Below are 26082 nucleotides of genomic sequence, written 5' to 3'. Positions count from 1 at the left end.
TTCTCGACCCTTTCTGTGAATACTGCAAGTATACTGGCATAGCCCCAGGGCTCGCTCTTATTTACAGCCTTAGTCAGAGATGCGTGGGAGGGGAAAGTGTAAAGGAAAAAAAGAAACCACAACTCATCCTCCAATCCCGGGCTTTCAAATAACACATTGGGACTTTCTAGATAAAGGGATATCTTCTACATAATCTTGTTTCATTGTTCGTGCTCTGAAATTGTAAGTTTGCAAAACTCCTAACAAATAAATGTAACTGAATCTGGTGCAATGATTCCTACAAGCAGAATCAGGCAATACCCTACACCTCGGCCCCATTCTCCTAAGGGTAGGCCCTGCTCGGGGTGTGGACCAAACCACGGAGCAGCGGACAATAGAGGGAGAATGATCTGGGCCGGCCTTAAGCATGGGCAAGTAGGGCCTGCCATGGGCCAATTTGCTGAGGGGCGCTCGGAGCTGTGAGCATTAAGGTATGCCCGCAGTATTGCACTTCTAATCTTGCTCCAGCAACGTCCCTGCCTGTCCATTCAGTCTGATTTGCTGTTTTAAACTGGTTTTAGCCCTTCATTATCATAAGACGGCCGATGTTTTTCACACGCCTTTAACACTTCCTTGCCCTCCCTTCACTCTCTGACCAATGTTAACAAATCTATCATCTGTTTGCTGGGTTCAGCTCTCGGTGATTTAGGGCGAGCTGGGGGGGGAGCTTGGGGGGGTCCTGGGATGATTGCACTGAGGGCCTGGTCCCTGCTCAGCCAGGTTCTGACCCGTGAACACAAACGGGACCCCCCCAGTGCCTGGTTTAACACACTACCATTGGCAAGGGTGCCACATTTCTTTCCGCCCAGGGCGCTATCTTAGAAAACGCAGACTCTGCCAGCATGTTACAGTGGCCTGGCGGGGGCCACAGAAGGCAGTAAGGCTCTGTGGCCGGTTGACCGATGTCCTAAAAAGACAAGGACCACAGGTGACCCTTAGGCACCGCCCCATCGCCCGCCTTCCCAACCCAACGCTGTGCGTAGGTAACGCTATAGCAGCTTCACCAATTACCACAAGTTACATTGAAACCTTCATTTTACTTGCACAATTAGATATCACGTTACCCTGAAAATCTCCACTGAACCCTCCCCTCTTATAGAGATGCCGCTCTAAGATGTTTTTTCGTCTCACCTTGTGCAGCCTCTGCCGTGAGCTGCTGTCTGTTCGGGTGGTTGCGAGAGTCCTTCTCATGGACCAAGAGCGCGTTATTTAAGGTGCAGGAGAGGGGCAGGGCCAGCTAAGGTGAAGGGGTGACAGACAGGGGGTGAATTACATCAGAGACAGATGGAGGGTAGTGAAGGGGGCAGGTGATTGCGTAAAATCAGGGAGGAACAGGGCTTTAAATGGGATGAAAAAACTGGGGGTCTCTCTAAAGGGGCGCAATTGATGTAATTAAGGATGTGGCTTAAAAGCCCCGAAACTGAAAATCCGTGCTTAACAGTGTGCCGCCAAACTGGTATTTTGCAACTTCTGTCATTACATCCATACATATGATGCACCAAGTAACATTACACTTACAACAAGCCAGTAATAATGACTTTGTCAATGGTTGTTACTTGCGTAAAATAAACCAGGCAGAAACTACCAAAATTGGAATTGATGTGTCAGTTAATGCTCGAGAGGTGGCAGGCTGTTCATTTCCAAGCAACGTCGGCAAGACCTAACAAGTGTGCGTGCCTCGCAGCAGGGGGAGGGGAGAGAGGAGAGAGGAGGGGGCCTGCGATTCACTTGCGGGAGGGAGGGGCTGGCGCCGCAATAATTGCTGCCATATGCCAGCCACTCGCTCCCGCGAGGAGATCACCAAACGTGCACGCGTTGCAATAGAAAGCAATGCAATGCGTGAACGTTTTTGGGGAGAAAAGCTCAGTGATGACATGAGGTCCTCTCCAAAGCAGCGCTGCGTAGGCGAGACTTAAAAAGGGGCTTCAACAGACAACACTTCTGCTGCATAAAAGAGTTCATAAGAGAATGGTCAAAAATAATATCCAACCAAATATTCCACAATAGTCTGGAGCACTCAAATGCATGTAGATCACACCAATACAAACTGAATTTTTTGTTACCATTTTTTTTACAAAATATATAACATATGAATCAATTCCGGAAACTATAGAAGTGTACCAAAAGTGGTTGAGTTATACAATACAAGTTGTTTTGTCAGTCCGATTGATACAATACATTATGAAGTTCACAAATATGGAAACCAGATAGGTTAAAATTGTTTTCATCACAAGGCTTTACATATTGTGGCATTCCGGGTGTGGATTCTGACAAGGACGATGTTGTGATTTACTAAAGGATTTAACACAAATTAAATTCGGACTCTTATCTTGAAAGTCACCAGGACAACAATTCTAACCTATCTGGGTGGCATGAACAATTACTGGGATTCTTGACGTACAGTTATTATAAGATTATTGTTCATATTGAATCTTGTATTTGTGATCTTTATATGGGATACCTATATGGTATATCATAAGCCCTGAAGATAAAACACGTGTTGCCTGTGTTGACTGGTCAGACGGTTTATGCAAAGACATATCGTATCTTTCTGTCTATCCCCGACTGTCTGATCACTTTACATCTTTGTGAACTTCATAATATATTGTATCCATCGGGCTGACAAAACAACTTATTGGATGACTAAACCACTTTTTTTTTTTCAAAACCGTTTTTATTAAGAGTTCAAGCAAGATTCGGTACAGCCCTCCACAGTCAGGAGGAGACTATCAATGACACATATGTAAAGGCACAGCATTGAACCCAGAGTTTTAGAATGACATACCCCAAACCCCCCCATCCCACCCGTCCCCAAGAACACCCCCCAACCCCGTGCCCAAACTACCCCCCCCCCCCCTTATCCCACCCAACCCCAGTTCACGTGATCACAGCTTAGCAACATGAGAAGGAAAGCAAAGGCGGTGTCGGCCAGCAGCCTAGGGTACAGGATCCACATCTGGAGGCAGCACATCGTCAATGTCTATCGGGGGGTCAAGGGCTAGGCCCCTATAGTCCGCCCACCGCTTCCAGATTTTGTAATGTTTGCGAGGACACCCCCGGGCTTCAAATACAGGCTGCTCCAGGCCCATGAGGAAATCCAATCCTGCCTTCCATGCACCAAGCGGGGGGGGGGGGCACGTTCACTCTTCCAGGCTTGGGCCAGATCCCGCTTGGCCACCACCAGCCCCAGCAGCAACAGGTGACGTTTGTAGATGTTACCCCCAACGTTTTCTAGGACATGAAGAAGGCCCAGCCTAGGGGTACGGGGCAGGTCCCACCCCAACAACTCCGACAGGCAGTCCCAAACCCCTGCCCAGAATCTAGTCAGTCTCTCACAGGACCACACGGTATGGAAAAGTGTCTCCCTTTCAGCACCGCACCGCAGACACTCCGGAGCGGCTATAGACTAAACCACTTTTTGTACAATTATATACTTTCTAACATTGATTCATATGTTATACATTTTGTAATAAATGGTTAACAAAACATTCAATTTGTATTGCTGTGATTTACATACATGAGAGTGTTCCAGACTATTGTGGATGAAAGTTTATTGATGTTCACATTGTCTTGGCAGGTGTACAAGCTACACAGTGCATCACTATTCCGGTATAACACAATGTTAATACAAGCATTTTGCAAAATAATTAGAAAATAAAACCAAAAAAATAACAGGATTTACAACCCCAACCTTCTTTTTTCACCATATGGCTATTGCCAATTTAGCTGCCTCTAGAGAGCTCCTCGGTATAATCCAGTCATATTTAGCTATATCACTAAGGTCTAGCTGTGAAGGCCCAGCAGGAATATATCAAGTGTATTCAATAGCGTAAATCCAAAACCTCTTTAAGCCGTTGCTTTACAGAATTGCTCTATTCGTGAGCATTCCCACCAACTATGAATCACTGAGCCTCTGTGCCCACACTGCTACCAAAACATAGATCTTGCACTTGGAATCATTTTAAGCACTTTTCATAGGATGATGTAGGCATCCAAATAGCAACTTCTAGTGGATAATTTTGGTTTTCATGGAGAATGAATGAATAAAAAATTATTGTATAGTTAGTAAAAACCATTACAAAAAATAGAAAACGGAGCAGCGGTTAAAATAAATGATCAATGTGCATCCATGATTTAGACTTAGCAGCATTAAAAAACAAGATTACATACAAGGAACGTCAAGTGTCAAGTCAATTCAATTATATATTGTCCATTTACTTGTTGTGGAACGGTGAGTGAAACTCATCTTCCGTTGACTGGCAAGGAAGAAACGGCAGGTGCAAATCTTGCGTGACATTAAAAAAGAGAAAACTAAATCTTGTTTACTCTAAAATTAACGGCATAATCTAAAAAATAATTTCAACCTAATGCGGTAATACCTCTTTTGTTCTCAAAGTTCATGACAAGTTTGACTGATCTGCAGATTAATTGTGGATCCGCTGTACACAAGGATTGTATGACAGCGGAGCGACAGGTACATACTCTATATTCAATAAACTTTTTTCTTTAACCAGTACCGTCGTTCCTGATCCAGTGCAGGACAGATGCAGAGTAGGTGGATAAAGTCTTGTTTTGCATCGCCACATAGATCACACTCCTTGGTGTCTGGTTTCCTTCAATCCAATTTGTCTGCGTTTGTCGGCAGATTACCCAAAAGTTAAGGTGACTGTCCAATTGTATTCCCAAGTACTTGTAATTGCCCACCACTTCCAATTTTCTGTTGTCTATGACAAAAACCGGCAGAGTATTACTTCAACGAGTCAGTATCATGATCTTTGTTTTCTGGCTGTTGATTTCAAGAAGATTGAGTTTTGTGTATTCTACTAATTCATGCAGGAGGCGTTGCAGACCAATTTTTGTCTGACTCAGGAGCACCACATCGTCGGCATAGGAGAGATGTGTCAGCTGTAGTGTTCCTAGCCGCGGTGGGTGAGCATTAGTTCCATCCAGCCTTGAGGTTAGGTCTGTCATGAACAGATTAAAAAGATGAGGGGCCAACACACAGCCCTGTTTTAATCCGTCATGTGTGTTAATCTTCCGTGTCAGCCGGTGCCCATTAGCGATCTTTACCTGCATCCAGGTGTCTGTATACAAATCCATTATAGGGTTTAGAATTGCATCCGGCAAGCCCTGCTGCTTTAATTTGGACCATAGTAGTTGACGGTTGATACGGTCAAAAGCCGCTTTGAAGTCGACAAAGCAGGAGTACAATGCTTGATGGTTTTGCATACTTTTTTCGTCGATTAAACATATTGCCATGGCATTGGCCATGGTGCCTGTACCCCTACGGAACCCAGTCTGGTTTACCGGGATCTTCTGATTATCCTCAGACCATTTTAGAAGGTCAATTAACACCAAGGATGCATAGTATTTTGCTTCAGCATCGATGAGTGCTATTAGACGGTAATTTGCTGGGTTTTTACGGTCTCCTCCTTTGTAAATCGGATTTATAATCGCCCCTCTCCAACTTTCTGGCAGCCGACTCATGTCATTTATTGACCTAAATAGGATGTTTAACTTGCGTGCCCAGAATGGAGGGTCCTCCTTGTAGATAGCCTGGGTAACGCCATTTGGTCCAGGTGCACAGTCTTAGTCTGCTTCTCTTAACTATTTGCAATGTTTCGAATTCCACGTATGATCTGGATGTCTGGTCTCCGCCTCTCTGGATGACACTCAAGTTGTTAAATTCTGCAGGGACAGTGGTCTTCACTTCCACTGTTTTTAATATTTTGTGAGCTGGTGTTGTGGGCGGCACCAATTGGTTTACTGAAAAAGTATCAAGTAAATGTTGGACCCATGCATTTTCCGTAACACAGGTCATGCTTGTTGTTTGTACTGATGTATTTAGTGAATTTATTTGTGTCCAGAATGCTCTGGAGTCTGATTTTTTGTGTTGTGTAGCAATTTGGTCCAAAAGTCAGTGACTTTGGTTTTATTTTCAAGCCAGATTTGTTTTTTGTATTGTTTCCTGATTAATCGAAACGTTTGCCAAACGTGCAAATCCGAACTACGACCCTTTGCCTGCCTCATGGTCGCCCGCAGACACCTTCTTAAGGACAATATGGTCTTGCTGGTCTGACCATGTTTTTTTTTTATTGGAGTTCTCGCGCAAGTTGACTCCAGTTTTTGGTAGCTTCTCCAAAAAGGCAGTCCATGTTTCTTTTTTTGAAAATTTTTATTAGCATCATGAGTAACATCAGATACAAATAACTCAGAAAAGCTCAAAATAGTAAGGGTACACAAAGGCAAAAAAAAAAACATAAGAAATACAGCATCACTCCAAACAGTATTGAAAATCAATGTATCAGTTAAAACATTAAGGCATAATTGATCCCCTTATTTTTTCTACTTTTCGTTTTTTCCACTGTCCCCTAGTTACCGCCAAAGAGCTTTCCATGTTATAAATGTCTTTAACCAAGAGCCACCATTCCATAACCGTGGGGGGATGATTTTGAATCCACACCCTGGCAATAGCCAATCTGGCACATGTCAAAATTATATTCATCAAGTCCCGAGATATGTTGTTTTCCCCAGCGACCAATCATAATATCAAGTTTCGTGAGTACAATTGGCCTAGCCATTTTAGCCGAATTAACACTAACTACATCCTTCCAAAAAATAGATAAATCAGGGCATGAAAAAAACATATGAACAATGTCTTCCCCTTTGAGTGCACATTTAGGACATTTTGTACGATCACTCAAATCGTTATCACAAGCCCATTTTAGAATCCTGTCTGGAGAATAGTACAATTGGAATAAAGTTCTAAACAGCTGTAGTTTCAGACTTGACGATTGAACTGCATTATTTAGACTATTCAGTGAAGAAGTTATCATATCAGGGGTTACATTCACCTCTAACTTTGTACTCCACTTTTCTGCCACCTTACTGATGTCATCCTTGTGTAACGCAGAAAAGTCCTATATCCATAACTGATTAATGCTTTGTCAGAATCTCTAAACATACAGCTCCAGACTTCGGATTCGGCTATACTGTTAAGGCCTAATCTGCGAGTAAGATAATCCTTGATCTGATTGTATTTAAGCCAAGCCCCTTCTGGTAGGTTATATGTTATCTTCAGCTTTTCAAAAGTAGAAAATCCAATGTGGTCAAACAAGTCTCCGAGATTACTTATGCCATGATCAGAGAACAGTGTTAGCTGAATCATGGAACACTCCTGGCAAACCTGGGTTAAACCAGAGGGGCGTTTTAGCATGAAATAAAGAGATATTATTCCTATTAAGAATGGAGCGCCAAATATTAACCGTGTCTCGCATCGCCTTAAACCGTACTCGTTTGAAGTAATTAGGGTCATTAAGTCTATACAAAAACATCATAACCTTCCCCCCCTAATATGAATTTATGAAAATAAAGACATTTGTCAGGGACAAGCAAGCTGCGAAAACGAGTTAGAAAAGCAGACCAATAGTACAATTTAAAGTCTGGTAACCCAAGTCCACCATGGTCATAGGGGAGTTTAAGCAGAGATAAAGCCCGTCGTGCTTTCTTATACCCCCATATGAAAATGCTGATGATACCCTCCAGTCTACTAAAATATGTATTACACACTCTTAAAGGTATAGACCGAAAAAGGTATAGAAATCTAGGCAAGATCTTCATTTTTATTAAGTTGATTCGACCCAGAATCCCCAGCGAAAGTTTATGCCATTTCTTGAGGAGAATAGTGGTTTCTTTTAATAGGGGTTCGTAGTTAAGTGCTATTATTGATTCGGGATTAGAAGAGATTTTTACCCCGAGATATGTTGCCACATTACATACCCCAACTAGTGAGTGGGGCAAAATTTATGATTACTTGCGTTTTGCTAATATTTAATCGATACCCTGATACTAAACCATATTTCTCTGCTTCGGTACCAATACCTAGTATCGCATCAGGGACATTTGTAGAGAAAACCGCTACATCATCTGCATAAGCAGTTATTTTTAGTACATTAAGACCATTTTTGAACGGGGTAATCATCTTTTGCTTGTGCAGTGCAATCAAAAAAGGTTCTATTACTAAAGCAAATAACAAAGGAGATAAAGGGCACCCCTGTCGTGTACCACTTTCGATTGGAAAAGTAGGTGAGCATAGTAACATACCTTACCCCTTGGTTGATCGTACAGGGATTTAACCCATTTCAAGTATTGGCCTTTTATCCCGAATGCAGCCAGAACTGCCCAAAGGAAGTCCCACCCCACGCGATCAAATGCCTTTTCTGCATCTACAAGGATCATACCGAGCGGGGTGGGGCACGTCCTAGCAACATCAAATGCGACTATAGCAGTATTAATATGGGCAGTAGTGTCCCGTTTAGGGGTGAACCCATGTTGAAATGGTGAAACCATCTGTGACATTAATGGTGCAAGCCTAGTTGCTAGAGTTTTTGCAAATATCTTTGCGTCAGCATTAATTAATGATATTGGTCTACAAGACCCTCTCTCTTGTGGGGGTTTACCCTTTTTAAGAAAAAATATGATTTGAGTGTGGTTCCAAGATTTTGGAGCTTGTTCTCCTCTGCCAAGAGCCTTAATGACCATTAATAGGAGCGGAATTAATTCTTCCATGCATTTTTTGTAAAGCTCTAGGGGAATTGCGTCTTCGCCTACAGCTTTTCCCAATGCTAGGGAATTAATAGCTGCCTGAATTTCTCCTGCTGTTATATCTGCCTCTAAGCGATCAGCTTGCTCATCCTCGATGTTCTGTACAACATTTTCTATCAGATAGGCTTTTATGTTATCTCCTATTGAGGGCGTTTCAGGTGTTTATAGCTTTTGATAGTAGGGAGCAAGGTTTCTGCACACAGTTCGCTTTCATCGGTTATGGTTTGAAGTAGGTGCTTAGCCTCATTGGCTATTTGTGGTAGTGAATTAGTCGTCCACCTTAATTGCTTCAGGTTGATTGTTGTTATTTCCCCAGCTGTTGATCGGGCTTTTAAGTGTTTGAACGATGCTAGGGTAATCTCAATATGCTGCATTGAATGATCACTCTCCGCTCTACATTGAATTTGGAAACTTTTGATTAGCCCCAGCAGGGGGAGCGAGACGATGGTGTAGTCCAGTATTGTGCCTGATGCTGGGCCCTATGTGGGTGATTGAAGGGGGTTTATCCTGTTTGATTCTTCCATTTAGTACACGCAACCCCTGATTTTTCAGGGCCCATATCAACTGTTTTCCCACTTGGTCGGTCCTCTTGGCTGGCGGGATCTCCTGTATTTCAACCGCCCAGAATTCGTTTGCAGCCATGATATTGTCTTCCTCTTCTGGGAGCTGTATGAGATTTGCATTGAAATCGCCAGTCAGGATTATCTCCCATTCTGGTTTGTCAAGGCGGAAACCTGATATTGCATTATTAATGCCGTTGAATAATTCTTTTTTGCCTTCGTTTTTGGATGGGCGTATATATATTGATTAATACAATAGTTCCGATACCAGCCTGGGATACCCTCTCTAATTTGATTCCTTGCATGTCTGATATGTAGGCTGTCAGTTGGGAGGCCTTGACGTTTAATGCAGTGCTTATGTAGACCGACAGACCCCCCCTTTGCTCGACCATAGCGCTGAGCGCGAATTGCACTGACATGAAAACTGATTCTACCTGGAACATCGATTGGCTCTGTTAGCCAAGTATCCTGCAGGGCAATGATGTCATATGTATCCCAGGTGTCCGTTTTCCTATTGTTGTTTAAAAATTCTTTGGCACCGGCGATATTCCAGGAAAGGACTTTTACTATACTATGTCCGGTGTTGCGCGCCCTGCTTTTAATTCAGTATTCCGTTGGGTCTCGCATTTGTCTGTTCTGTTGGTCGGTTTTGGAAATGTCTGCACCCCTTGCAGTACCGAATATGTACATCGGCTAACCCCAGTGTGATCTCCTAATTTGGTGCGCTTTCTTAGTAGGGGCGAGGGATAACCTATTGTTGCCTCTTCCTTGAGCGAGATCCCCCATTCTTCAAATTTCTTTGTTTCGTTGAGCAACTGCTTGACAGTTTCCGCGCTCCTCCAAGTTGTAAGGGTGCCTTCCTTGGGTGTGTTGTTTCCGAGGGTGATGAATTCAATTGTCAGCAGGTCTGTAGATGTTATGTGGTTGAGGTTCCGGATAACCGATGTTAGGTGTAAGAGGTTTCCTCGGTTTAGATAGTCTTGCGTACCTTGCATATTATAATTGGGTATGAAAAGAAACCTTCCAGATATTATAGGTTGCGTACCGTGCGTGTTGTCGTGCAGCCGTGTTCTCCCTGCATTATTGCTTCCGTTGTGTTTTCCCTCATCCCTTATGCTATTAACCTGTTGGCTATGAGCATCGTTCCCTGGTTGTTCTGGCAGTATGCTTTCTTTAGTTTTTACTTTCGATATTGTTCTTTTAGATCTGCCTAGTTCTGTGTTAGGCGTGCGATCGTTCACATTGTTGACTGGGTTGGGACCTGGCATTGTGACCTTTTCCAGTCCTATGCTTTGATGTTGTTGCTTGGTAGTAATCTTTATTTGTAGTTGGTCTTGTTTATTCTGGTCAACTTTTGCTATAATTTGTCTTGCCTATATTTTATCTCTTTTGGAGCCGATGTTGATACTCATAGTTAATTCAGGTTTTGAGGCAGCTTTGTGTATATTATCTGGACCTTTGGTCGCTACCCTTTGGGTTCCGTGCTTGGTGGATTAGTGTCTACTGTACTCTTGTTTCCTTGTGTGGTGGTTAATACCTTGTTGATTAGGCCAAGTTTTTTGCCTTACGTTATTCCCATTATTGATTGACTCGTCCTTAAGACTTCCTAGTGTTTTGTTTAGGTGTGGATGATCATAACCAATACTTTCCAGGCTCCAATCCTCCTTATTTGAGTCATCTGTGTCTGTGCTGCTTGCATAGTCTATCTCCTCAAATATTGTTGATGCTCTTGTTCTTTTTCTCTGAGCTGAGTCATTACAACAATCCTCTTTGACGGTTAGATGCTGCCCTTTTTCTTTTACACCTTGGGGTTTTGGCGTTGTTGGTGACTGACGTGACCTCTCTGCATCTCCTTCTTGGGTTTTAGCAATTGTTTTTCGACAGTTGAAGATCGGGAAATTGGTCAAGGCCTGCTTGGTTGCAGGTATATGGTTTAATAGTTGATTTCTATTTTTCCTTGCGCGTTTTTTCTGCCTTTTGGTTAAAGGTTGCTTGATATGCAGATTTTTTTTGCCGTCCTGTTCGTGCGGTTCTTTTTCTAACGATTCGTGAGTAATGCTATTCCCGGCTCCTAAGTTGTTCCCTGTGACGTTATGTTCTTTCTGTTTGTCATCAAATTTGTTTTTGTGTGGCGAGTTATGATTCGGTTCATTGTCTATTTTTTGTTGTAATACCGATGCTGTCAATTCTGACTTTCTCTTTTCCCGGGTTGATATTGCTTCTTTATGTGCATCCTTTTGCTGAACGGTGAGGTCTCTTTCATTTAATATGTTATTTGCACCCTGATTTGCATACTTGCATTCATGTAGAATGTCTCTGAGTATTGACGGTAAGTCTTTGAACTTTTCCAGTATTGGGCTGCAAGTGCAGTGTGGGGCCTGGTTCCCGGGACAGGGCTGCTCCTGAAAACGTCTAACAAGTTTACCAAAGTGTCCATTTTTTTTATTTATGGTGGCTATATGTTCGGTTATTGTACTCATTAAAAGAATTTGAATGTCAAGTTTGTTTGATTGCATGTTCAATGTTTTGATTGAGGTTTCCAGGATATTACCCAGTGCACTGTGTAGTGCAATTATGGATTCCAGATTTTGGCTAAGATCGCTCATTCCTGCTTGCTTGCGTGCGTTCGCTTTATCGTGTTTGTCGTGAGTTACGGGATTTCGATGTTCCTCATGTTGTGTATATGAGAGACCTTTGTGTGGCGACCTTTTTGCAGGTGGTGAGTCTCATGGCACTGACACTCGAAATTTCTATTATTGTTGGTTTCTGACGGCACTCAGCATTGGGGCCCGTGGGCGAAGCTGAATGAGCTTTGTTTTCTATGTCCTGATTTGACCCACATGATATCTCAATTAAGTTATTTGCTAGTTCCTGGGTTGGTAGATTGGTTTGGTGCTGTTCGCTTAAAGTTTTCCCTTGTACCTCCGTTGTTGCAACTGCTGGCATTTTGTATAGTTTCTTTTGCTTGGAACCAGTTGCACTCTTTTGTTTGTCTTGCTTTGTGTTACAGGACATTTGTGTTACACATGGAGAATGTGCTTTTATTAATGACGCCCATAGTGTGTCCCATTTTGCGTGCGTGATTTCTCTGTGTAGTGCCTTGTGCCACTTACTTAGGATTAGTTTTAACACACATTTTAGAGAGAAGGCTTTTCTGGTACGTTAAGCTGGCAGAAAGCCTTTTAAAAGGGCGTTTTTTTTCTCTTGTAGCAGCCAGTCTGAATTTCGTATACTTTAGCTAATGCCTCAACTAAGCATAGTGTAGCCACTCAATTGCTTCTAACTAAAAATCTAGTTTCAACTGCATAAATGAGTAGATGGTCCGATTATGGAACATGTCTGATATAAGTTGGCACCACCCTCCTGCCATTTATCAAAGGGACCTTGTTGTAGTGCTGAGAAAAGTCTGTGTTAAAGTGGATCGGGTATTTTGTGACGTTAAGGTGTCTGCTCCTTATTAGGGTATCCAGGCATTTAATGTGTTTCTAGTGGGAGTGCTCAAATATGAATTTCGAAGTCTGTGTATTCTTCACAACCTCGTCATTATTGCCTTCTGTGTGTGTGTCCATCAGCTATCCATTTCCTCCTTTGACCATTGTTTGTCACCCTAAATGATATCATCTTATAATATTATAATCTAAGGGTGACCGCCTGGAGTTTACTCCAATGTCATAATTTGATAGTTGCTCTGGCGCTCCTCCACATACATTTAATAATTGCTTCTCATAGAGCTACAAAGAAGCCTTCCTCCATTTGGACTGGGAGCACCAGGAAGAGGTAGATGTCTCAAGGAGGGACATTCATTTTAATGGCATTGATTTGCACCATTCAAGACTGTAATACAGGGACCCATTTGCTCAAGTCTTGGCATATTTCAGACAGTAAGGAGGGATAATTCGCTTTACATAGATCCTGTAAGTGTGGTGCGATTTTATCCCCTCGTTTATTTTGTATGGTATTTACTTCTTCTGAGGGTAGAGTTCAATTCAAAATTTCTGATATGGTTATTAATTTTGTACAAATCAGTCATTCATTCAAAATTAGTTAATTTTTTATGTAATTCTTTGAGGAATAGAGATCACTTTCCCAATGTGAGAAGGATATCAGTAAAAAGGTCTATTCCCAGTATAGCCTCTGAGCATCTAAACTGAAAGGGTTGATGCTCAGAGCAAATAAAAGGGCACACACCTACAAGGCAATCTGCATGAAGTTCCAGCCCAAACATTTGAAGGCTTTCTCCATGTCTAAAGAGACTAAGATAGCCAATATGTTTTTTTTTTCTTTACCTTTTCATCCATGTGGACTACCCTCCAAATGTTGTCATTCATCTATCTTCCCTTAATAAGTCTTGATTGGTCTGGGTGAATAATCCCAGGCAGGAGTGTTCTAACCTGCTTGTGAGGATTTTCAAGTATAATTTATCAACATTAAATAATGCAATTGGCCTGTAAGAGGCGCATTTCTGTTGGTATTTACCTAGTTATAGGATCACAGTTATGGAGAGTTGTGGCTCACTGGTTAGAGGCGGCAGACCTGTAAGCAGAGAACGGCCCGGGACCAGGGTTCAATTCTCGCCTCAGTGCCTACTCTAACCAGGGAACACACTCGGTAACTCTGGGCATTAAGCTTGCCTCATCTCTACAATGGCCCCCCACAGACGCCGGGGATGCCTGGTTTCACCCTGGAGATACCCAGAAAGGGACCATCTCACAGGGAAAACCAGGACGGGTTCCCCAGCGGTCTGCAGTGCCAGGACACTCGGTTAGAGTAACAGTGCGCTTTACAAATACCCCACATTTACATTTATTTTTTTTTATTTTTTTTAAACCGTTTTTATTGCAGAACCAAGATATACAGCATACATTTATAAAGACCCTGCACTGCCAACGCCAGTGCCTATTCTTGTTCATGTGGTCTTCGTACACGGCCTGTAAGCCCACATCCCGGAGGTTGGGCGGCGTCAAGCAATGGATCACCATTCTCAGCAACATTTTAACATTTGTATTCTCCATGCAAGGATTTCTTCAGTCCGCTTTTACTTTTTTTTCCCCCACCCCGGACTCCACCTCCCCCCAACTTCTTAACTCACTCACCCCCTCCCCTACCCACCCGCAAGTGCCCCCACCTACGCCTGAGCTCGCTGTTATCGTGTGTGTATGGGTACTAACAGGAGTGAATGATTAACTATGGAGAAAGTGTGCCTGGTGTGTTTATGGGAGCATCAGCACCTAAGTCGGAAGGTCCCTCCTCCTCCTCCAACGTGCTGTCTCGCAAGGCCTGTACCAACGTCTCCCACGCCGCTGCCGCCTCCAATGCCCTGTCGTCGGACTTGCGGCGAGCCAGCTGATACCGGAGTGTACTTTCGCTCGCCGCCCATTTCAGAAACTCATTAACCCACCGCCTGTGCGTGGGACCCATCCTCTATTTCCAATTCCTCGTTATTTCCCTCTTGGCCAGGATCAGGCCCATATCTATAAATTTACTTGTGATCCTATTCTTGGGTGTGTGCGGAAACCAATGCAATATGCTGATAGCCTTGTTGTATTGTAAATCCCTGTCCGTTACTTCGTTTAATGTCTCGCCAATCTCCCGCCAGAAGTCCCGTAGGTGAGGGCAGTCCCATAGCATATGACCCAGGTCCCCCCTGCCGTATTACATCTGGGGCATGCCGCGTTCTCCACTCCAAAATATTTCCCGATTTTTCCTGGTGTGAGGTAGGCTCTATGGAGGATATAAAAGTGTATCAACTGGAAGCGAGCGTTCCTCGTGCTCTTCCTTGCCCGCCTCACTATTTGCGCCCAAGAGGTGTCAGGGATCTCTGTCTGAAGATCTAATTCCCATTTAGCTTTCAGTGCCGTTAAGGGCTGCAAAGTTTCGCGCAGCATTCTAGAGTAAAGGCACGTTACCGCTTTATAAGTACCAGCTGACATCATAGTATATTGGCAAGCCATGGACGTAGCGGGCTCCAGAAGCCCATTCCCCCCAGTGCGCCTGCATAGCTCTGGTCACAGCAGCGTGCATCAAATAGTCCCCCCTCGGAAGGTCAAATCGATTTTGCAAGGTTTGGTATGGGATTAACGCCCCATCTTCGTATAGGTCACCTAGCATTTGCAGCCCCGCATCCTCCCACATCTGTAATCGCGACCAATAGCCGCCGTGGGGGAGCGCCGTCACCATCCCCAGCGGTATCTCAGGTGTGTACATGTGCCGCACCCCCGCTAGACGTTGCGATCGATTCCAGCAGAGCCTAAACGTCTGCTCCTCTAGAGACAAATCTCTGAGGCCGAGCCTCTGCTGTAAGGTGCTATACGCCAGAACATGGCGGGGGTGCCCCGTCCCTCTCGTGCTCCGGACCTCGGTACACCCTCGCCACTTCCTGCGTAAAAATCTGCAATTGAGCCGCCAGATAATAAAGCTCAAAATCCGGGACCGCTAGGCCTCCCTCATCCTTCGGTCGGAGCAGCGTAGTTAACGCTATCCTTCGCCTGCCCATGCCCCAGAGAAACGAGATTAGTATTGACCTCAGCTGTTGAAAGACAGAACTGGGTATCCACACAGGCAGCGTGCGAAAGTAGTAGAGAAGGCGTGGTAAAGCTATCATTTTCAATAATGAAATGTGTCCTGTTACCGAGAGCGGGAGGGTGGCCCAAAAGGACATGCTGCCCTTCAGTGCCCGGATACAGCGGCCCACATTGCCCTCCAGCATATCCGCAGCCATGTGGTACACATGTACCCCCAAGTATTTCAGGCAACTAGGCTCCCAATTGAGCAGCGGGCGGGTGGCAGCTCGCATCTCTCCCTGTCGCAGTGGAAATAAACAGGATTTGGACCAGTTGACTTTCAGACAAGACAGCCTATCAAAGAGCGCGAGAAGTGTCTCTGCGCCCTCCAGCGCCTCACTTGCGTCCTCTAGGAATAACAGGAGGTCATCCGCGTACAGCGAGATAAACTGTGGGCTTCCCCTGTAGACTAGACCCTTGTAATAATGTCCCGTCCTGGCTTCCGCCGCAAAGGGTTCTATCGCTAATGCAAACTACAGGGGGGATAGTGAGCACCCCTGCCTAGTACCACGGCACACCCGATATTGGTGCGATATGAGGGAGCTCACCCGCACCATCGCCGATGCGTACAGCACTCTCGTCCAACCTATGTAACCGTTTCCAAGGCCAATGCGCTGCATGACCCTGTACAGATATTCCCACTCTAAGCTATCGAACGCCTTCTCAATATCAATTGACAGTATTAAAGACGATCGCGCACTCGACAGTGGGTCTCCCAGCAATCGTATCAGTCGTCGTATATTGATAGTAGTGTTTCGCGTGGGGATAAAACCGATTTGGTCACTATGGATCAGACCCGACATGTGCTGTAACAGTCTAGTCGCCAGAATGGTACTCAGGATTTTGTAGTCCGTTGTCAGCATGGACAGCGGCCGATAGGATGCTGGTCTGCAGCTCTCCCTCCCTGGCTTCAGCAATGGAATCATTAGAGCTTCACACATGGACTGAGGCAGCCTGCCTCTGACCTTGGCTTTATTATATACCGTTTGAAGCCGCAGAGCAAGTTGCTCCAGGTATTTACTGTAAACTTCTATGGGCAAACCGTCCAAGCCCGGGGTTTTATTACGAGCCATCCGCTTCACAGCACTCCCGATCTCCACTAGTTCAATATCTCTGCCCAGGGTCTCTGCCTGCTATTGGTCTAGCTGCGGCAACTGCAGCCCCCCCAGGAAGGTGTCAATTTTGCATTCCTGTCCCTCCAACGCACTCTTATAAAGCGTTCCATAGTAAGATTGGAAGCTGTCCAGTATTCCCATTTGGGTGTTAGCCGTGCGGACCCCTTCACCCTCTATGGTCAAGATCGGGTGGCTATGTCTAGTGGGGTTAGCCAACCAAGCGAGCAACGTCCCAGCCTTGTCCCCCTCAGCGTGTGTCCTCATCAAATAGGTCTTGTGGTCGAAGCTACGAAGCCCTTCCACTTCGACCACTACTGCTTCCTTGGCCTCACAGACAGCATCCTGTAGCTCAGGATGGTTAGGTTGTGCAAACTCGGCCTCCCGTAGTGTCCTCTCTACCTTATCCAAATCATCTAGTAAAGCCTTGCGCACTCCTGCATATTTCCCTATGCAGTGGCCTCTAATAACAACCTTGAAGGCGTTCCACTCCATCGCTCTGAATGTCGTGGTGCCGTTGTTTTCCTCAAAATAATGAGTAATCCTCTCTCCCAGCGCCTCCCGAAACAGTGGGTCGTATAGTATGTCAGGCCGCAGTTGCCACGTTGGGACCCGCGAGATCTCAGTCATCCAATTTAGCGTTAGCAGCAAGGGGTTATGGTCGGACAGCGTGCGAGTTAAGTACTCGGTACCCGCCACAGCAGAGATCACAAGCGGGGAGCACAGAAAAGCATCAAGTCGGACATGGAGGTCATGTAGGCTAGAATAATATGAGTAGTACCGAGCCATCCGACGCCTCAGAGCAGGCAGCTCCTTCTACTCTTCCCTTGGGCTTCCCCATCTTGCCCGTTTCGCCAGCCGACAGTGCCCTCCCTGCAATTCCAGAGGGGGGTCCCCTCCGCTCCCCCCCAGGCGGAGGAATCGCAGCAGGCGCACACGCATGGCCAACAGATCTGCGAGTCTGGGAACTCAAGCCGCCTCCAGCACACTCCGGACGCTAGCACATAGATGCCGGTCAGTGCCAATGTCCCAGCAGCTACTCAACGCCCTGTCATCTCAGCTCCCAGCTCTGAGGGATCGCCCACGAACCAGGCACACGCCGCGTTCCAACTCAGGGCCCGGCCACGCCGCGGTCCAACTCAGGGCCCGGCCAGCCCCGGTGCATCGTTCAGCGCTCCAAACCTTTTCCAGGCAAGCACTCCACTAGGGTCCAGAGGATACCCCAATTCCACACACTCCTCGCTCCGCTCACCTCACACGTGACTTCACGCTAGCACCGTGTCCCAACTCCTGCTGCTGTTCCGTATGTAGGGGCCGTTGCCTCCGGGGCGCTTTATCACTGTCCCTGTCTGGGTCTCAGTGGCAATCAGCACCAGGGCATCCAGTCGCAGCCCCAGGGCCCCCCTGTCAACGATGCTTCCTCCGGCTCCGCTACTGCAGGGTGAGCCCTCGCAAGGAGCACCCTGCCCCCTAATCTCGCTCCAGGCAGCACGGAAGCCGTCAGTACTGCCCGCGATAAGGCCCAGATCGGTCTCGGTCCAGGCCCCCTCACGGGGCTCTTCTCGTCTCCAGGCTGGCCAGCGCACCCGTCCCCAGTGCCCCCAGCAGCGTAGTCAGACTCAGTGCAGCCCGGATCCCGCACCTCCTCAATCTTGGCACGCCAGCGGGAGTTATCTCTCACTCTACCATTGCCGGCAGCTCCCCATCGGCCCTCAGCCCCGTCAGGCCCGTCGTACTCCAAACTCCGGTCGCTGGAAAATCCTCTCCCCGTCGGGCAGATGTGCCGTCCTTCCCGCAGCCAGGCCCAGGTCAGGGTATCCGCTATCTGCAGTGCTCGCGGCTCTCCTCCTCCGCCTCACCTCACGGCAGCTCCTTAATTTGCTGACTCTCGGGCGGCCGCCATCTTACAGGTCTTTATGACGGCCGGTCAGCGGCCGAGTCAACCCCCGCCTGCAGAGTCCAAAGTCTCTGCTCCCGTCGGTGGACCCGAGCGGCGCCGCCACACTCCCCAGCTCGTCCGAGGAGGACGCCGTGCACTATCGATCCTCAGCTGTGCCGGCCCTCAGTGCCATCCACCATTTTGGGTCAGACCGCCCCGATGTCCCTTTGTCCCCACCAACGGGTCGTTCTGCCACCGGAGTAGCGTTGTATCCTGTTCCTGGGGCTCCGCCGCCGTTCCGATGCCCGGTGCTACCCGGATGGCACTGTTCACGCCGGATTTCGTTCCGTTTTCAGGATGCTAACAGGGATCGGGCGCGGAGCTCCGGGCTCACGCTGCCAGTCCCCTCGGCATCCAAGCCACGCCCCTTACATTTACAGTTATGACAACATCTGTCATGTAGGGCGTCACTGTTCTCGTTAGTGCAAATGTATTGACTAAAGAAGTTTTCATGGAACCAAATTACACAAGAATGTTTTATAAAAGACACTGTGGGGCCGTCTGGGCCCAGAGCTTTCCCAGTTTCAGTTGGGCTATGGCGGTTTTAAGTTTTGTCTGATGTGGGCGTGTTTAATTTCTTGGCACAGTCTTATGAGAATTTTGTAAAATGAATATTCTTTACATCGTTTCTCGGAGTAGAAATGATTTCTTTCTGCTTTATACAGTTATAATTAAAAAAAAATATTTTAATTTATTATGTTCCGTTTGTATGTGTGCCTTCTTCCAAGAGCAAATCTGACATAATATTCTCGAATTTTCTCCCTCAGTAAACGGGCAAGGATCGAATATAACTTGTTTTTTGTTTTCTATAACTGTTGTTCACAGTGGCGTGGGGTAGGTTCAGGTTTGTTAGGCACTATTGCCTTAAATCGACCTCTCACAGTTGTGATCTTCCATCAGAGGATTAGAGAGGGGTATGCTCATATCGTTGGATTAGGATTTGTAATTCTGTTCCGAGGGTTCGAGTTTCTAGGTATCCAAACTAACAGTTGCCATAATATATGTAAGCTACTGACAGAATATGTAAGATACCTCTTTGGGAAAATTCCTGCCAGTTATAACTTACATTTACTAGTGGGATTCGTTACCAGATATAAAATTGATCATCCACAATTTGAGTACTTGGCATGTACAATGCAGCTTGTGTAGAGATGTCACTTAGTACTTAACACCTAGACTTTTTGAACCTCATGTAGACACTATATGTGGGACCTTTCAGACAATACATTTTGACCTCTATATTTAGCACAATTACTTATCAAATACGTGGGTGTCTTAAGGTGCCCACTATGAAGCCAGGGACAGAAGACTGTTTTAGGGCACTACACATTGACTAGTCTAAGTGCTACATAGTGGTATCTTATCAGCCATGATAAGCTATATCTAAAGTAGTAACGAAGTGGACCTGATTTGAGCATCAGTGGCTACGGATTAGTTACTTACCTGTAATCCTAGTTCTCTTCCAGGGGTATACTCATCAAAGTCATAAGCATTAGAATATTCCCGCGCATGGGTGGGAATATTTTAATGCTTATGACTATTGATGAGGATCCCCTGGAAGAGAACCATCAACTACAACAGAATGCCAATCTACCAGAACGTGGTAGTGTTGACCTGTGAGTAACCTGTATCCAAGGTTCTCAGCCACAAAACAGTGTCTTTAGACAGGAGACCTGCTGAAGACACCACTAGTGATACACCATTGAGCTTGTGATTCAAGTTTAAGCATTGTAGGCATCGTTTCTTTCTGCTATTGGGGTCACCAGTTCATACAAAATATGTTACACACAGAAAGCAAGCATGCCAGCTGCATAATTTTTGAACCATGAGTAGAGCCTACCCCTATTTTTTTGTCTTTCCATTCTACTGTCTCCTGGAGGTCAGAGATCTCCCTGATACTGTTCTCTTGCTTCTGCTGCAGCTGGCGTATTTCCTAAGGGGAGTAGAAAGGAAGAAAAGGAAAAGAGAAAGAGAAAAACCGAGGATTATACAGAGAAAAGACTCAAGAGGGCAGGTGCCACAAGATAAAGGAATCACGGAATTAGAGCAAGAGTTGTAAGAGGTGAGCTTTCCCCATCCACTTCAAAGATTCCATGTCACCACCATTAATCTCCCAGGGCTGCCTTCAAAGGACCTCTGAAAGGTGGGCGATGGCAGGGAAATCATCTTACCGTAAGCATCTCTTCCTTCTGCTGCAAGGACTCCTTCATTGCATTGTACTGGGTCTGTAGTACCTGGTGAGCATGCTTCTCTCTTTCAAATTCCTGCCAAAAAAGACAGATCGGTTATTATTCTTCCCTGGAGGGGAAGTGGATGAGGGAAGGGGAGATTTGAAGGCACTCTAAAACCTTAAGAATGCCAATGCTGCGTAGATGCTTTGTAGCATGGCTACATACACTTTTTTAAAAGCCCTTGACAGGACTGCCCAAGTAATTTTGTAGGCTCGCACATCACGCATACGCACACATAAATATTGCTGGTTTTTCCCCCGTTTCGTTACCAATCCAAGTTGGGCCTACAACTAAAAAGAAATAAAAATTGCTTAAGATTTCTCAGTTTTTTTAAGTGGGTTGACGGGAAGAGTGCGGGGGTGGACGAAGCAGCACAGAAGGAGTGGGTGGGGGAGGGAGAAACAACGGGCGTGAGTGCAACATGAGGCAGCGGGGAACAAGAATACTGGTGAGAAGTCCACAAGGGATGTAGGGAGTGAATTGGAAACAACACAGAGGGCGGGAGTGGGGAGGAGGGGCAATTGTCAAGAGAGCAACATACAGCAGGAGGGGAAGCACATGGGTGAGAAAATGCGGGGGAAGTACACGAGGGTGAGCACAACATGGAGAGGGCGGGGAGAAACACATGGTCAGAGAGCAACACTGAGTGCAGGGGAGAGAAGTAAACAAGGAAGACGGCTAGATGAAAAAACACACTCTAATGGAGTGCTTAACTGAAAAGAAAACAGTTCTTGAAAAGCATGCAGTGGAAGCACAGAAGCCAGCCAATCAAAGATGATGGTAGCAAGACAATGCTTCATGGGAGGGACAAAGACAAGATTGACAATCTGGGACATGAATAAGGAGGTGGTAAATGGTGCCACTGGATTATTAGTTGGAGTGGATGGTAGTCCATCATAAGTAATAATATCACTATTCTCGTTAGGTCCAGTAAAGGTCTGAGTAATTTAAACCTGAGCTCGACCCCTCTTAGCTATGTCACAGAGAAGACAGGATTAACTTAAAAAAACATATAGCATTTACAGGTACCAAAACAGCGTAAAGTTAAAAATGCAACACAACAACAAGCCCGATCCAATCCATGAAAACGGAGAATAATTTAATTAACAAAATTGCATCACAATTACAAGTTCAACAAGCATTGGAAATGCAATAGGTCTCGCAGCATTAGAGTTAGTGCTTTTAGAATTGTTTATGGGTTTTTTTTGTAAATCTTTAGCATTTTTGTTTCCTGTAGCCAATGCTAAAGAATTACAAATAAAAAAAGCCATAAACAATTCTAAAAGCTCTAACTCAAATGCTCCGAGACCTATTGCACTGTGTGAGGGTGAGGGGTTGAGGGTGAGTGAGGGTGAGTGAGGGTGAGGGTGGGTGAGGGTGAGTGAGTGAAGGTGAGTGAGTGAAGGTGAGTGAGAGTGAGGGTGAGTGAGGGTGAGGGTGAGTGAGGGTGAGTGAGGGTGAGTGAGGGTGAGTGAGGGTGAGTGAGGGTGAGTGAGGGTGAGTGAGGGTGAGTGAGGGTGAGTGAGGGTGAGTGAGGGTGAGTGAGGGTGAGTGAGGGTGAGTGAGGGTGAGTGAGGGTGAGTGAGGGTGAGTGAGAGTGAGTGAGAGTGAGTGAGAGTGAGGGTGAGTGAGGGTGAGTGAGGGTGAGTGAGGGTGAGTGAGGGTGAGTGAGGGTGAGTGAGTGTGAGTTAGGGTGAGGGGTTGAGGGTGGGTGAGGGTGAGGGGTTGAGGGTGAGTGAGGATGAGTGAGGGTGAGTGAGGGGTTGAGGGTGAGTGAGGGTGAGTGAGGGTGAGTGAGGGTGAGTGAGGGTGAGGGGGTGAGGGTGAGGGGTTGAGGGTGATTGAGGGTGAGGGGTTGAGGGTGCCTACTGTTATATGTTACATATTTATTATGTGTACATCCTGCTAGAAAGTGCTCTATTGTATTTTTGTGGGGAGCTACATATTAATGTCAATAAATAAAGATAAGTAGCAGAATTCTCAATATACTTTCATCAAGCTGCAAAGGTAACGAGAAGAAAAAACAGCAAATCCGCATAGTGCAAGCAGTCAAATAATAAAGCCCCCATCATAGTACACCCTTCATTCCTACATGTCGTATGAAGCGAAGATAATGAGAGGGCCACCCGTCACGGCAAGAAGCAAAAAAACCGACAGAATGAACTAGCCTAAAAGTCAGCTTGCCTACGTAAGACTTACCGAGATAAGACTGTTGCGGTTAGCTGGAGCGCTGGTGCACGTAACAGCAAAAGAGAGCCGGGCAGGAAACCGCAATGGTATTGGGTTTGTTTAAATAACGCGGCGAGCCTAGAGAAACCGGAACACCTGCGTCAATTGGAGGGGGCGTGCCCATCGCAGGTCATATAGTTCGCTCTTTTCATAGCGGGCATATTATGTCCAAACCTAATTATTGTTAGGATATTTTAAAGATCAAAAGCGTAAGATGGGCATAATTTTCATCTATGCCCAATATGCAATGATGCCAAAAGAAGTCTCAGTAATTATCAGCGCAATGACGAAAAAGGTTGCACCTTCTATAAATAAAGCCCATAGGTTGCATATGCGGCGCGAGCGACTAACAAAAGATACATTGCATCAGGGAGCACTGTGTGTTAGGAGGGCATTGCTGTGGGGAGGGGGGAGGAGAAATGCGACATGGGGCTACGTTTTTTATCTGGACGATAAACACAAATTTGATATTGTGCTCTACTTTAGTGCTACGCGCTTTCCAAAATGTGTCTGTGACCCCAAACAAAGATCTATATTGTTTCACAAATTTAAAAATATTTGCAAGTTGGCCAAGTTTATGTCCATTTTGTGTTCCTTCTCTATCCCTTTTTAGAAAAGAAAGATACATTAGAGACTATTTGGTATATAATTCATTAGGTTTATGGCCATCAGAAGTTTAAACAGAATCATCTATGACTTTCTCTGAGCTTCTGGGAACTCAAACATTTAGAGTATGAACAGTAAGTAGAGTGGGGTTGGGGAAGCTACATTGTACTTCTAAAAATGTTCTGATCTGTGCAATGCAACTGGTGCTATGTGAAGTGCTCTGTTACCCGATACAGAGTCAAGTTTGCGCTATATAAAACTCAGTAAAAAAAAAACAAAAAAAAAACTATGTAGAAATGCTGCTGGCTTTTTTTTTCTTCTGTAAAATTATGAATATGTAAATGTGGTTAGTGCAGATCCTGAGTTGCTGAATGTTTGCACAGAACGAACATCCTATTTGCGTTCTTTATATCTGTGTTCGAAATGTCGCTCGGGCTGCTTGTCTTGGGAGGGAGGCTGCATCTGTTATGACAGGTAATAATTGGAATTCCTGCAGCTTGCATTGCTTTTGCCAGGGTCAGATGATTGGCAATTATCAAGGAGCAGCTGGACTGCGCACCTGTCTCACGTTATTGAATGCAGCGCTAATCTTCCTGGCAAAGGACAGCGACCCTGTCGCTCATAACGAGAGACGGCACCCAAGACTATATTTGAATTTAGAGGAAGACACAACGCCTACCTGAGAGAATATTTTAATTTAGAGGAAGAGTTAAGGCGGACCTGACAGAATATTTGAATTTAGAGGAAGATAGAATGCGTACATGAGAGAATATTTACATGTATAGGGAGGCTGAGGACACAACGTGTGCGGCAAACCTGCGACATGGCGGGAAGGGGGCGGAGCGGGGGAGAGGGTGTGTGTGTTGTTAGGAGGGCATTGCGTGACTGGGCAGGCGGGCCGGAGGTGGGCTTCTGTGTGTTAGGAGGGCATTGCTGTGGGGAGGGGGGAGGAGAAATGCGACATGGCGGGGAGGGGGCGGAGCGGGGGAGAGGGTGTGTGTGTTGTTAGGAGAGCATTGCTGTGGGGAGGGGAGAGGAGAAATGCGACATGGAGGGGAGGGGGCGGAGCGGGGGAGAGGGTGTTAAGCAGCAGGGTACAGACGGCTGAGGGAACAGACGGCGGGCAGGGGAGGGGGCGGAGCGGGGAGGGGGTGTGAAAGCAGCAGGGGCCTGGAGTGCGGCTGAGGGAACTGATGTGCACGCGCTTTTAAGCTCAATGCGCATGCGCATTGAGCTTAAAAGTCACGGGCACTGCAAGGAATCGCCACGATTCCTTGCAAGTTGGGGAAAGAGTGGATAAGTCCCAATACTCTCGTTTGCTCGATGCGCATGCGCATCGACAGGCGAGACCTAAAAAGGGGAACCAAATATATGAATCTTTAAGTTCCTGGCCACAGCCTATATTGTCATTCTGCTAAAGGCACAGAACACCTCCCCATACCCAAGGACTTTGTCTCTGCTCTGGAAGCAAGTTCGCACCTCATCAAAGGGGCTATTCGGCTCCTGTGTGAAAGGCTGCAAGAGGCTTTAGCCAGGGAAAAGGTACATTTTTAAAAGTAAGTTTTCCAAAATATTTATTTCATATCTGAATTTACTGGTGAATTAGGTTAGTAACATACATTTTAAAAAGCATAAGTCTCAACTTTATAGCATTTTAATTAACAGGGATAACATTATTACATTTAATATTGTATCCCAATGCTTTCCTATGAAACGGCTAACCCTGCTACAGTGAAAATTGCTTTTGAGGCCTTATCGCTGTACGGACATATTTATTATTAAACTTTTACATGTCCTAATTTTAAATACAATACAACCTGCCTTATGGGCATTAGCGCCATCTTGGGAGTGACTTATTAATTTTTAAAAGGAGGGTTTAGGTCTGTCAAAAGGCAATTTTTGACAGGTCTTATTTGTAGTTTTAAAACTGTATAGAGAGGATAAAGTGGTAGGCCTACAATCGGGTTTGCACAGTCACTGTAAAGGGTGGCACAATGGGTTCTGCAGTCAACCTGTGACATTTAACTTACAGGCCCTGGGTACAATTCGTACCATATACTAGGGATTTAAAGGTACGTTAAAAATGCCAATTAGGAGTATATCCAATTCCAACATGTTTTAGGGGTAAAAGCTCATTTTCCGAGGTCTGGTTTGCAGAGTCCAAATGCAAAGAATAAAAAAAAAAATCTGTCCAATAAAATG

The 26082-nt window shown here is 45.6% G+C and overlaps 1 protein-coding gene across 25 annotated transcripts in view; it reads right to left on the bottom strand.

Moving 5' to 3' along the window:
* LRRFIP1 (LRR binding FLII interacting protein 1) overlaps positions 1–26082 on the bottom strand; it is a 470251-nt gene that overhangs the window by 86305 nt on the left and 357864 nt on the right. For 21 of the 25 annotated variants that reach the window (XM_086956332.1, XM_086956307.1, XM_086956314.1 and 18 more), the window contains 2 exons: positions 20986–21078; positions 20655–20747 (listed from right to left, as the gene is read on the bottom strand). In XM_086956332.1, the coding sequence (XP_086812458.1) occupies positions 20655–20747; positions 20986–21078 (186 nt within the window). The remainder of the gene's footprint in view (positions 1–20654; positions 20748–20985; positions 21079–26082) is intronic. The other 4 variants (XM_086956334.1, XM_086956320.1, XM_086956323.1 and 1 more) reach the window with 1 other exon arrangement.

This window comes from Lissotriton vulgaris, chromosome 2_1 (assembly GCF_964263255.1).
Source record: "Lissotriton vulgaris chromosome 2_1, aLisVul1.2, whole genome shotgun sequence".
Classification (NCBI taxonomy): domain Eukaryota; kingdom Metazoa; phylum Chordata; class Amphibia; order Caudata; family Salamandridae; genus Lissotriton; species Lissotriton vulgaris.
Note: the sequence above shows the minus strand (reverse complement) of the source record. Positions and strands in the feature narration are given on the sequence as shown.